A 14,386-nucleotide genomic window follows, 5' to 3' on the forward strand; every position below is an offset into this window, starting at 1 on the left:
TTTGATTCACTATCGATTCTTTTTACCAATGATTATTTCATGTTGATACAACAGTGTACCACTCAATAATGTTTACCAAACATAGTACATACAATGTACTATTTAGAGGGACAAAACAGTAAATCTATATGTACAATTGCATGCAGTTAAAAGTTTTGAACCATCCTGTTTAACAAATTATACTGATTTTTCTTCCACTGAAAATAAATTATTACCATCTGCAACGAAGTATCCATACCCAGTATTATTCTTTTTTCTTCACAAAGTAACAAATAGATTCCATAAGCACTATCCTCAATTGTACTATGATCATAAATACCATATGAACTTCATTTTATATTATTTCACCATATTACAAATACTGTATACGCCTTCTACAGTACCTTTATTACTGTACACATATTACTATGGCCATAGCCAGATTCTTGGGGGCATTGCCTGCAGCCATGCCCCCAAGAATCTGGCCACTGGCCACAATCACAATATAATTAACCCATATAATTAAGTACAATACACCTTTAAATAACAAGACTCACTCAGAACCCTTCCCCCACGTTACGCTGACCTATGTTCATGTCTGCGAGCAAGAAAATAGACTGCAGACTCGGCTGCACCTTCACAGCTTTCTATCACTGATAAAAACAGCTGCATAGGAACTTTTTTACACTCGTTCTCCTCCTCCCCCCCCCCACACTCTTTCCAGGCACTCTTTGGCTACAAAATTACCCCAGATGTATTTTCCAGACTTTTTTTTTCACTCCGCTGTTAGTGGACAAAAGCCATGGTTCACGGATCCAATAAGGCAACCATTTAAAAAATTATGAGGCACCTCACATTTTTAAACATATAATCTGCATGCGTGTTTGATGTCTGCAGACACCAAGCCACCGATTGATTGGTCCGTAGGTGTCCGCGGACTCCGAATCAGGAAATGGGTCCACGGACTGGACGCAGATATCACAAATTATTTTTTTACCTACTTTGTGGCCATTTTTAAAAAACTATTGGACGGATTTACACCAAAATTTGTAAAAGCACACTTTGGGGCCAAGCCGCTGCTGCCTGCGCCAATTTGGGGGAAATATGTCCAGTGTTTTTCACCTGTAGGCATGAACAAAATATTTTTTCCATTTTTTCTGAGGATTTAAAAAGTTTTGGGACTTCCCTATAACTTTGCCCCCCCCTTGGAGGAAACCCCACCAAACTTGCAAAATCATTTTGAGGGATACTTTTTTTTTGCAATGTTATGTGAGGATTCGTTGTGGTGCCAAAGTTATAAGCTTCCCAAAAAGTGCTAATTCTATGAGTTGAGCAACTAAACCATAACTACATGACCGCTACTGTAGGCTGTGTTATGAATATTCATATAACCTCGACTGGACATTCTTTTGCTTTGGAGGCTTTGAACTACTGCTGTTTGGGATGCTACTGTTAATCACATTCACACCCCTCCGAAGAGCATAGCCTGCCCTCAGCCCACTTTAACACAAAAAGCAAAGGAGGTATATCTATTGGTTGTGCCTGTTTCACTTTTATGATTGGGATCACTGCTGGTTTTGTACAACTGTGGGGCTGAGTAGGCGGTTTAGCCATTATAATCCCTATACTTTTGTGGACCAGTAGTCACTTTGTTACAGCATGCAAGGCTGCCCTTGGACCTCTGAAAATGTCTCTAGGGATGTTTAATTTCATTTTAGCCCCCACAAAACTAGGCAGGCTGACTTAATTACCAATTGTCACACTGTATCATGCACCATTTACATGATGTGCGAATAATCTATATCTGCTTGCTTTGCTGCAATGTTTCTATTGGGTGCGCGATGTTCTAATTGGCATGTACCGCCTTTGCTGCAGGGAAATTCTCCTTTGTCACTATCCGCCATTGTTCTGATCTTTACTCATCAGCTGAAAACACACATTGAACCATTTGTGGTAGGCAAATTGAAGAAACCATAACAAAAAATATTTTATGAGCTGTCTCACCAATGTATCTCCACAGTCCCTAGTGAGGACTACTGGAAATGCCGAATAGAATGGTTAAAGATGATTGGTGTTTGGTTTGCTGCTCTACTGAGCTTAACAAGTCTTTTGGTGTGGGGAAAGTTCCCATGGCCCTGCCCCTCCCAATACATTTGTACAGGCCGGCACCTTGGCTCTCTTATTCTCCTACCTCGCCTTTCCCTCGCCTCATCCGCTGTCTTGTCATTTTTTAACAAGCACAATTGAGTAAGGTCACATGAGAGCCCAAAGGAGAAGACCACATTAGATCCTGATAGTCAGGAAACCAAAAGGTGTTAAGATGACTGCTAATTCGATTCTGATTTAATAGGTCAGCAGCAAGTGTTATATACACATTTAGATAAACACATTTAGATAAACAAAGGATGCTCAACGAAAAACATGAATACAAAACATGGCATGATACATGAATAACATGACACAAATACTCATTTTGGTTTTAGATTTCCAACAATAACACAATCCGCATTCCCTAATAGGGATTAAGATAATTGTTGTAATTGTGTCATTGGGCCTCATTACACGGAATGCAGTAAGGGTTTACCGGTACCGGTAAGGGTACCGGTAAACCCTTACCGCCTTACTACGAGGTCCCTTTGCCGGACCCGACATCAACGGCTGGTTTTTGCAGCCGTTAAGGAACGGGCCCGCAAAGGGACCTTGATGCTAATTACGGTACCGCAATTTGCGGTAACGTAATTAGCTCCTTCCCCATTCCCATTGAGCCCTATGGGGGCAAAAATGGGAATGGGGAAGTGCCTTGGTGAATGGGGAATTACCGCCCCCGCTCACCTTGGAGTAGGGTGGTAATTGCGCCATCCACCAAGGCGGACACGGTAAAATACCGGCAGCAACCATGGTGCTAATAGCGCCATGGTTACCGCATAGCGTGTAATGAGGCCCATTGTTTTTATTCTCCTCTTGATCCCAAAGGGGCTTGCCTGTCGGTTCTTTGAAAGGTGTTGGTTTCATCACTTTGTTCTTTCTCTGTATTTCAGCTGCTAAAAATAACTCCTCAAAGAACATTGACTACTGCTTACAGTTATACAATTGGTAACAGACAGAAAAAAGGTTTTACTAGGAGTACCCAGTTTACGTAAAGTACGGGAAGAACTCATTAACAGTTGTCTGTTGGTATACAAACATACTTATAACGGGAAGCAATGGCTTCACCGAGCTTAACCTTTTTTATTTTAAATTAAAATCCTTTAAACTGTCTTGATAAACATTAAAAGAATTGCTTTTTGTTTGAAGATCCTGTTCACTTATCCCTCTGTTTCAACAGCAGCAACCACACAAGCTGCTGCTCATCTCCCCACATGCCCCCCCCCCCCACAAGAAGGGACGGCAATTCACCAAAATGCCAGGAGTAGCCGAAGTGACTTCACATGCCTATTAATACCACAGGAGGTGCCATCACATGACCTTTGACCCTGGTGAAAAAGTTTTATAATCTGATCTTAGGCTCCAGTGACATCACACATTGTAATAATATCTACAATTAGTGCAATATTCTATTTTTATGACAAGTAGAACTATTCTATATCAACTAAGGTTCTTCCACAATATGAAATGGCTGCTAGATAATATGCAAGGAGCACTCTGAGCAGAACTGTCCTAGGCTAGTAGCAGTTATTTCTTACATGCCACTACAGCCTTATATTGCCAGTCACTTCCATCGAAGATCCATTGAAACCTCACAGGCCAGACATAGTCACAATATGGTAAATGCAGCCTCACTACCCAGGCACTGCTACAATATGATAGTTAACTGCTCATATACACACAGTGTCATTTTGCCTGATATGCCAGGTATAATCACAGTTTTTTTTTATTTTTTATTTACTTAGTGTGTTCTAGCTAAATATGCTTTTGTCACCATTTATTAGAATATAAATACATATTATAAATATTACAATTATATATATTTGTTAAAATATATTCCCAATACAAAAAATATTAAAGTCCATTAATAGCACATTAATAACATACATTCATTTTTTAAAATGTTTCTGTATGATGTAATTTGATCCTATTTCTTGCCACAATTTTATGAGTGCAATCAGGAATGAGATTTGATTACTCGCTAAGCATCGTAACCAGAAGTGAATCGATTTCATGGTTTCTATTGAGAAAATATAAGGGCGTAAATGTCTACTGTATAGATCCACCAGTTTACAACATGAAGTCAATAAGTGCCTAGAAGTTTCCAAAGTGTGCATTCACTTTTAAGTCAGAAGGTACGAGAGCATCTGGGGACGAGAGCCTCTGGGTATCCCTAGGCGGGGACCAAGAATTGCGAGGCATGGAAGTAAATTCAATCTTAATAACATGTAAGTCCTAATGGGTTCCTGCGAGGGAAACTTAATCAAATATGATTGCGGCTGGTTATAACAATATGTTTTGTATATATTTCTGTTTTCCTACCTCTGATATATTAACGTCGTCGTTCTCATTTGTGTAGCTTTTCCATGAGCGTCTACTTTAATAGTCATAACAGACTGAATTTGTTAAGTCACTTTCATTTCGGATTTTAAATTGTTAGTACCCGGCGAGGGGTCTGGCAGCCTCCCAGCCAATGGGGAGGCTCAGAACGCGGGCGTTACCAGATGGTAATCCCGCCGCCCTGAGCTTCCTCTGGGCTCGCGGCCGCCATCTCCCCTCGCCAGGGAATCAGGTAAGTCTTTTCCTCCACCCCCCCAATACACAGAATTCCCTCACCGCCCTCCCACCCCCACTTAACTTCTTTTCTGTCCGTTTTGGAACACTTCTGTCCCCATCACGTCCGCTCCTGATCTGTGACATGCCGGCATGGAAAGCAAGAAGGGACTACACTGGAATAATTAAGCCATAAGCCCCGAGCAGGGGCAGCATTACCACTTGAGGTAATACCCTCGGGCCTTCGTTAAGGCCTTTGCTCGGACCTGTAACTATGGGCCCTGCTCGGGGTTTATTGCTTAATAGTTCCGGTTTTACACCTAACAATTGTGATTTCATCTTTTGGCATTCGTAACCATTCATGATGTCCATCAATAATATATATATATATATATAGTATCGTTTTTAGATGGAATAAGATGCATTTGATTTTGATTGTGTAATCGATGTAATGCCAAATTCTATGCATATTGTGTAGGTGTTTGTACTATTTGGTAATCGGAGTAACTTTCGCCAAAAAAGTACCTCTAACTTAGGAAAGCCATCCAGTTTGGATATAGGATAGCTTTCTACTGCATATATTAATGCTGGTATCAGATTTTGTTTATAGATTTTTATCAGGCCTTCATGCTTGCAGACAACATATTTGTTAAAGTCACCGATTTTACCAGCTTTTTGTAATATCGAGTGCGTCCGAGTTCGAAATCTTTAATTTCATAAGATGTCTGTGATGCGAGTACCCCCGTGTAAGGATAGGAGTGTCTATTCCCAAAAATCATGTTCACAATTGACCATTTAACTGGTTTGTGGGTTTTTTCGTTTTGCTAAAAAACGTATTTTTCAGTTTGTATTGAATTGAAGCACATTTGCTTTTGAGTATTCTATGAGGGGGACCAAGCACCCGCCTCATCCCAAAGAGCAGCATCAGCCGCAAACCCGATCCATTTAATATGGTGGCTGGCAATTTTAGGAGGAAAGGGGCGTGTGCGAGATAGGTCATCTTCAATGTTCGATATATATCGGTTCAAAAGTAGAGATGCTAAACTGCACCCCTGTTTTACACTTAAGTTGGTTGTTAGCGACTTTGTCAGATTGCCTGAATTATCTAGTCACAATTGTACCGAGGTATTGTATAGAATAGGTAGATCCGTTTTAATAAACTGATGGGGATGCCCCACTTGACAAGTTTACTCCAAAGTCTATTTCCATCCACTGTGTCGATTGTCATACTAAAATCTAAAAATGTTATATATAATGGTGGAGTAATGACTTTTTGACGCTTACAGCCAGCTTTTTCAATATAACAGTGTTTTGAGTTGTAGAGCAATATTTTCAAAATCCTGTTTGCAGAAGTAGCAATAGATTTTGTTTATACGCCCATTTGTATAGTTCTTTATGTACTATCGATGCTCGAATTTTACCAGGAGCAGCTAACATTGCTAATAATCTTTATTTGGCTGGCTCAAGTCTATTACCTTTTTTATACATGAGCATGAGGATGGATTTCTGCCATGGCTCTGCAATGCGGTATTCAGGTTGCACCAAGTCTTTGTAGAATATGCATCCACATTTGTTTTATGGCCCATCCGGGCAAGAAGCATGCGAGGACCTCTATTTTTGTATTCGAGTTATTTGTGCCTTCCCATCTGTAGCTAATGAATATAATTGTATATGTTCAAGGTCTGGTGCAGGTATATTATTTGTCTTTTATAACATGTCTCCTTTAGAAAAGTAATCCATTCTAGTTCACTGATGACATTTAGTTGATCAGCTTCAACTTGTCCCTTCTTTCCCGTACATATCCCAGAATCTTCTGCTATAAGTCTAATGTATTATCTTTCTCTACTGTGCTTGCTAATTGTTATTCTTTGTTTAGCACTGCAGTGGATGGATATTAAATCTATCCAAATAATAATATACATTACAATGTATCAACATTGTAAGGATGTACGTCCAAGTTGGCTCTTGGAACTGACATTTATGATAGGTTGCAAAAATGAACTTATTTACAAGCAACACACATGTATATAACTGAGCTACCACTCTCCCCTTCTACATATTGTGCAAATAGAGGGTCCGTTTGAGTACGTAAAAATAGAACGGACACACATAAAACCTATAAAGGTTACATGCACGCAAATTGCACAGATTAAACACCCACGTTGAAATTACCCAGACAAAGCTCCATAAATGGCAATTCTCTGATGCCACTGGCAGTGCTATTGTGGAAAATGTTTAGTTTCTTTACACCAAGGAGTACAACTCCTACACCTGGAGGAATCTTGTGTTCTGCTAGATTTCACTCAACGAGCAGTTCTAATTTTGAAAAGCCGAATGGGATTGTACACATTAAAGCTTTCAATAACAAAGTTAGGGATTTTCAAGCAAGTAGTGCCTTTACACTTTATAGGCATATATGTATGAAGGGCAATAGGCCAGGTATTGCAAGGACATTTCCAGAGGGTCCAAGGGGAACGCCAGGGGTCACAGCTGCTACCTCGGGCTAATCCCCCATGATGTCCATGACCCCATTTTACCGTTCTTGCACTCGAAACCCAACGCTCTACAAGCCAAATCGGTTAAACCCTCTTCCTATGCTGGCCATAACACATTCATCGGGGAGCAATGCTCATCATGCGCTGTACCCAAATGATATGGTTTAGAAGCACTTCAAAAGTGTAATGTGCACCTCATTTGCTTTTAGTAGCATGGGCCAAAGAGAGGCCATACTCTCTAGAGATGTGGGCCAGCAGCAGAATCTTCCAAAACCACCAATAATGTAAGTGCTAAAGTTAATGAATGGCCAAGTATGGGTCTGTTAAAGTACGTCTTCATTAAACGACACACCTGCAAGAGAAAACACAGTAGTACAGGGTGAATATCCACTTGTAGGAAATCTGATAAACCATCAATTGTGCTGCGGGATGGGTAACCAAAATAGGCAACTGAATAAACCAAATTGGAAACCCCAAGAAGAGTCATTTAAATTTAATTTACAAAAGTAGACAATCGGTACCTAACCAGTCTTTAGGGCCCAAGGAAAGGCACCGGGGTCAGAGAGCCTATCATGCCTGGGAAGGACACCTAGCCTACAGGTTCTCTGTTAGTCTTGTGTAGGAGGCTTAACCACATCAAGCTGGCCTTCTGAACATTTTCGACAGAGTGGTGCTTTGTTTCAAAGTTATCATGCTGGCTCAGTAGTGTTCGATCACCATGGCATGTGTCAACAAAAGGCAGTTCAATCACTTGATGGCTTTTAAATCTGTAGTGGTTACTTCTGGTCAGGGTGATGGGACAGTCTTGATGGTAGGCTTGATTGTCGTGAAGTCGAAGGATTTGTCCAGGTGTCTCATCAAGTTGCTCAAAGGTTTTCAATCACAGCATGGATGGCTTCTAACCAAGTTGCCACATCTTGCTCTCTCAAGAGGCTCAGCCTGAGTAGTGGCTGCCTGTGGCTCAGGTGGGGGCCTACTGCATCAATGAGTCTCACGTCGTCTCGCATCATCATGACTGCATCTTGATCACTGTTCGAATACTCAAGCTCAACATCTTTAAAATGGCTCAATGTCCTCCCCTTCCTGCTAAGCAAACGGAGGTGGCAAATGCAATATTCTTTGTAGGGGCTAGGCATTGCCTACAGAGAACCACAAAGAACTGGGGTCTGATTCTGCATTCTTCTCCTCAGACTGACTGTCACTCGGACCCAGCCATGCACACTCTGGTCTCTTGGTCCTCGCCTGCAGACAAGGCTCAATTTCTTCCATCTGATGTCTCTTATTTTCCCATGCAGTGTTAAATTAGAGTTATTTCCTCTCTCGCCTCCGATAAAATTATTTTGCCCTCATCGAAGTGGACCTTGAGCTGTCAACCGCTCTAACAGAGGAGGAATCCCACTCCATTTATAGGTTAACCTTAGTAGGTGTTTGATGCCTTCCTCCTCCACCTATGTTCCAATAGGGACATCTTAGTGGATCATCCTCCCTCCTTTTGTAACAATTCCCAGAAGGTCTGGCTCCCAGTGGAGTCACTGTAGGGCAGAAACTAAGCATGCTCCAAGTTTACACCATGGTGAAAGAGTTCTAGCTCAGGAGGGGCCATGCTTTCTCAGCTCTACCCATATCCTGCCTCCATGACAACAAAGAACTCTGACTGCAATCACTGACCCGTTGCTTCATCACACCTGGCTATTCACAGCCTATATGGGCGTCTGTTTTGGATTCAGTCTAGTCTTTGAAAGTCCCTCCTTCACATGTGCATGAGAACAATGGATATCTTGGACTTGGCCCCAAGCCACTTCTGTGGGAATGGGCTGCAGGATGACTCTCTCCAATGCAAGCTCTGCTGCAATCGGACAGGCACATTTATAATGATAAAAACGAGATTGACCATGACTTTAGTTCTGCACATACTAAAGCTTCAGGGATCAGCTGCTTTATGTTTGTCAGTAAGGCATCTAATATTTAGGTTTCTAGGATACCCGCAGTAGATCTGACAAAAACAAATATCAAGGTAGTACACCACAGGGCTGTTTTTAGCAAATAAACACATTTTGTTCAGTAAGCAGTTCTCTGGAGTGATATTCAATTTTATACAACAAAAAGTTGTATAGTAACATGTAGCAAACAGATTCCGTAGCAGTGGCACATATTTTAATCCATACACACGAACACTGGTTTAAAGCAGGGGTGCATACTCGCAGGGCTATTTTTTTAAATTATACATGGCAGATGTGCCGGAAGCCATTGCTACTGTCCTCAAACTTCCCTTCCAAGATGGGCACAGTTGAAGTGTTTTGGATGGATTATGCGGACGACATTTTGGTCCTGGACCACACACAGGCATTGGTCTTGTGTGCTCTCTTATGGCTTTGATACAATACTCCACTTATAATTACGTGAGCATCAATTTTGAAAAGATCAACATGATGGTCTTTATCAATAAAGACATTACACATTTTAAAGCTTGGAAAATGCAAGGCATTAGCATTCAACGAGCTCTGAATATTTGGGGGTTTTGATCAGTAACTCAAAAGCCCAGTTACGTTGGCTGGAATATGTTGCGACAACAGCAATTGTCAAATTCTCTTATGTCAAATGTGTTGCCAGCTACACACGGGGTTTCTCACTAGAAGGCCTTTAGATGGTCTACAAGTTAAGTCTTTGACCTTGAGACATACATGCAGCTTAAATTGGAATGGCTCAATAAATTAGGGGGTATGTTTTGGCGTTCCATGCTTGGACTATGTTCCTGTATTGCTATACATAGCATTCGCCTGGAAATGGGTCTTGTCTCATTGACCACACTGGAACTGAGGTGTAGCATTTTTTATGTCAAGTTGATTACTACATATGAGAACACCATTATGTGTGTATTTCGTATATTGATTCAAAATGGGACACATACAACTTAGCTTCTGTTTTCAGGTTATCGATTTTAAAAGAGAAACTCCAATGCAAGGCACAATGCTGGGATTGGTGCAAAATAATTGAAATCACACTTCTAGAAAGTGAACTGTAACTGAATATGCAACTGAAGCTTTTATTTTTGTTCCTCCAACCCCAGAGATATTTAACTTTATGCTGTAGTGGCAACTTACGTCGATTTTCTTATGCTACTATGTCTACATCAGCTCCCACCATTAATGGTAATATGGGCTAGACAAGATATTTCTAGGCATAAACAATCTAAAAGATGCTGTGGGTCCCCTCAGTTATTGAAACGCCACCCGGTGTCCCACTTTATATTCTCAGTATGCTAAAATATTAGAGATTTACCCACAGGCCATGATTAATTGCCTCATATCTATTCTGGGCATACTGTATCTCGGGTAAAGCCACGTCCTTGTCTAATCCATTGTTATCCCTCAATACCTAACTATTGTAGTATTCTTTATATTGGGACCCCGAATTCTACTCTCAACCATCTGCAGGTGATCCAAAATATAGTGGCCAGGCTCATACTGGGTCTTAAACCCTGTGACCACCCCACCACCCTCTTTGAAATCCCTTCATTGGCTGCCAATGTTGGCTCCATTAAAGTCCACTGGTTTATCCTCTGGGCTCTGAGTGTGTGGGCTTTGAATACCTCCAATGTTAAGTAACTGTTTATTAGCCTCCCAGGACACTGAGATTCTCTTCTAGTTCCCTTGCGGTCCACCATTCTAAGAGGAATATGTTTGGTGACTGGGCTCTTGTTGTTGCTGTGACTTACTTGTGGAACACCCCTGCCCCCAAACCGCTCACACCTTCTGCTTACCACAGGAATGGCAAGAGTCCTTGTCACTTCATGAAAAGATTTAAGACGTTCCTAGTCAAGGACTTCTTTGACCCTTAAGTGCTGACTTCACCTCTTGCTCCCTGCAGTTCTCTGACTCGGGCACAAGCTTGCCCTTACCTCTCTTAGCCTGGAGGCAATCCAGGTGACTATCCACCCTTCGGGGGCCAGAACCAAAGTTGTAGCTATCTACCCTTCCATGCTCTGTACACTTTACATCTCGGTATCATATCCTTCTTTTATACCTGGCTTTTGTATGATATTTGACCTTGCATGTGTTGACTTCTTACTATGCTATCCTGCTCTGTCAAGAGTAATGCTTTACCAAGCTGAGGCTTTGCTGTCTCTGTGTTGGAGTCGTGCCAAGACAGTTGTTCTTGTCTAGTTGCTTTAAAAAACACAGCAGCTGTACAAGTTTGTAGCCATTTTGACTGACATAGACCTATTCTTCCTTTAGTCTCCTAAAATGGAGTTTCCATTTGTTTGGATACTGTACTTTGCTACACTTGTGTGATTATGTGGAGATGAGGAATGACCATGTAGGGCCACTGAAAAACCTGTAACCAAGGAAGTGTACTGTGCTGTCCTTGTTAGACTGGTTTCATACTGGTAATGACCAAGTAGGGACACTGGCCCCACACAAGGGCACAATGGGTGTACATGTGTGTGCCCAAGGGGGAATTAATTTCTGAAATTGCTCATGAATAGATATCCTCCGAGTTAACCTCTGAAGATGACCACTCTGCTTTCTGCCTCATTCCTCCATTTGTTCACAGAACTCCTGGTTGAAGTGGAGTATCTTTTAGCGTGTGGAATGTTTACTTAGGGGACGTTAGAACCTGCTTCTCCTAGGTATACACCTCCTCTGTAGTATGGTATGCCCATGCTACCATAACGCCCCTTCAACCAACCTCTATTAATCTCAAACCTCTTAGTGGTTCTTTTCTTTCTACCCAGTATGTTTGCACTATACAAACCCAAATAAAATAAATGTTGGCATTTTAACAGGGAACATTGTCCTGCTGTCTTGGCATCAGTGGTAGCTCTTTATGGGGGTCTCAGATATTCCTGTTGTTGTGGTATCACTTTGCTGTCAAATACTGCCTTTTTTCTTTTAATCCCGCTACAGTTTCCCCATTTCCTTCTAGAAACCACGTTTGACCAATTGGAACATTTTCCCTAACATTATCACGTTTTCTGTGAACAGATGTTTTCTCCAATCTGCATGGCGGTCCTCCTAGTTTCCATTGCGCTCCCCGGTCATGTTTGGTCTTACGGCAACGGACGGGTTGAAGAGGCCTGCGTCACAATGGTGCCAAATCACGGCAGTCCTGCTCAGGTCTCATCAGCACCCTTCAGCGTCTCTGTGGATAGGACCGTCTACAAGACTGGAGACACCATTGGAGGTAAAAATACAAACATGCAATTACTGAAGGCATCATTACATAATGAAGTAATTGAAATTCATTAAGTCATAGGGTATTTGTCCAAATGGGCTAGTAGTAGTATAGGTTGGACACTACTTGTTACCATGCAACAATTGGTTTTCGCAGGTGGTCTGCATGGTGTAGTTGTTGGTTATGTGGTGTGGTCCATATTTGAATGTAGTTGGTACTTTTAAGGGTTTGTTGGTGTGTATGGTAATTGTCCTAGGATAGTCTTGCAATCCATGCCTTATTGTTCTGTTGTTGAAAATTATTGTATATAAAATGTAATTGTATAATGTCCAGGCAATAACGCATCATGCTTATATTGACAGAGTGCCCAAGAGCCCTATACATTCATTAGGCCTTGGCCAAAAAAGCATTGGTATGATTGGATCAGTATTTGGTAATTGTCATCTGACGACGCTGCAAACCGTGTATTATTCTGTATGGGTTATTAAATGTATTTTCTTTATATAACCTGTATGATCAATATATACGGTAATCCATTTGGAAGCAAGGAGAAACGTCCACCACTGAAGGGCCTTGTTTTGTAAATTATTCCCACTTGTTTATTCTTCTTTTCACCTAGATCTAATGATCTTGTCTTCTGTGGTTCTGTTGAAATATCTAAAATTACAATAACATAATGGTATGAAAGTCAATGTAATTAGTTCTGCAGCATGAGCAGGCATAAGGAAACGTGCTTATATTGACGCGGTTCCTGGACAGCCTATATGTTTATTGCAACATGGCCAAAAAGTGCTTGTGTGATTTGCTTTTATAGTTCTGAAAGGTCTATAGAGTTTACAGAGCAAAAATAAAGCAAATATATTTCATTATAAAACAAAGGGATTGTGGGAGTAGGGCCCTATTCAGGAGTGCGCACACCTGGAAGTCTAAATGGATGATCTGATCAAATATTGGTAAAGCTGCTGTCGTGTGGATGGTAAGGTGATCTCCCACTATCACCTGGACTAGAACGAATTGTAAGGGGTAACCATCTACACAGGCTGCGCTTGTTACCTATTGTATGCTCACTGGGTGTGATAAGTTTGAACAGAGTGGATGAGGAGTGTTCACAAAAAGACACAACTGATTTATGTTGTAATTGATTAGTGAATCAAAGAGCCCAGCTTTAATTCCTCAAGTCAATACTTGGGACATTTTAATTTAAAGTGCCCCAAAAACAAATGATACATTCTTGGTACACATGGGTACACATTTCATGTAAGAAGCTTAATACTACAAACAGATAAGTGCCAGGCAGTGTCCTGCCGGTTAGTGTCCAAAACAAAGTACATTCATATAATGCCAGAAGTACAAAAAATGCCAAACAAATGCCAAAAAAAATGCCAAAAAAAATGCAGAAAATGCCTCAGATGTCAAGAAATGCAGAAAATGCCATCAGGAAATGCGAAAAAATGCCAACACGTGTTTCAACCTATGAGGTCGTCATCAGGGCATATAGATACATATAGTGCATTGGGCTATAGTGCTGATGCTAAATCCTGAACTGTGTTCAATTTAGAAACCTTATTGTAATTATTCTCTGTCAAGCTGTAGAAACAATGGAGCAACGGACGGTTCCAAAAGCATGTTACTGGTCAGTTCAGTGTACTTAACTTCTAAACAGGTCGTGATATATTGCTCGGCAGAAATGCCATTGGGGTGGCAATAATGCAGTAAACAGGTTCGTATTGGGTGTGCTGATTCCGGATATCTGGCCGTAATCGGCTTGTGAAGTAGACGTGCTCAGTGGCAGGCAGTTTCTCATTTCTGCCGAGCAATATATGCAATAATGGTCTATAAGAATGTAGATAAACTATGAGAATGAAATTGTGTACCAGTGATAAAAATAAATATCACAAATTTGAAATATCAAACTAATTTCTATGCCAAAATAAACTAAAATAAACTAAAGTAGGAAATGGTAACAAGTAAAATCATTACCATAGATTGCTCTAGGACTAAACTTGACGAAAATATAGCAGCACAACAAAATGGTGGTT

General features: G+C 41.0%; 1 protein-coding gene across 6 annotated transcripts in view; it reads left to right on the forward strand.

Annotated features, from left to right (window-relative positions):
- LOC138538698 (putative ferric-chelate reductase 1) overlaps nucleotides 1–14,386 on the forward strand; it is a 495,175-nt gene that overhangs the window by 165,656 nt on the left and 315,133 nt on the right. For 4 of the 6 annotated variants that reach the window (XM_069641548.1, XM_069641551.1, XM_069641549.1 and 1 more), the window contains one exon: nucleotides 12,158–12,356. The exons of the other annotated variants lie outside the window; for them this stretch is intronic. In XM_069641548.1, the coding sequence (XP_069497649.1) occupies nucleotides 12,158–12,356 (199 nt within the window). The remainder of the gene's footprint in view (nucleotides 1–12,157; nucleotides 12,357–14,386) is intronic. 6 annotated transcript variants of the gene reach the window in all.

This window comes from Ambystoma mexicanum, chromosome 1q (genome assembly GCF_040938575.1).
Source record: "Ambystoma mexicanum isolate Mex_15411 chromosome 1q, UKY_AmexF1_1, whole genome shotgun sequence".
NCBI classification, from domain to species: Eukaryota; Metazoa; Chordata; class Amphibia; order Caudata; family Ambystomatidae; genus Ambystoma; species Ambystoma mexicanum.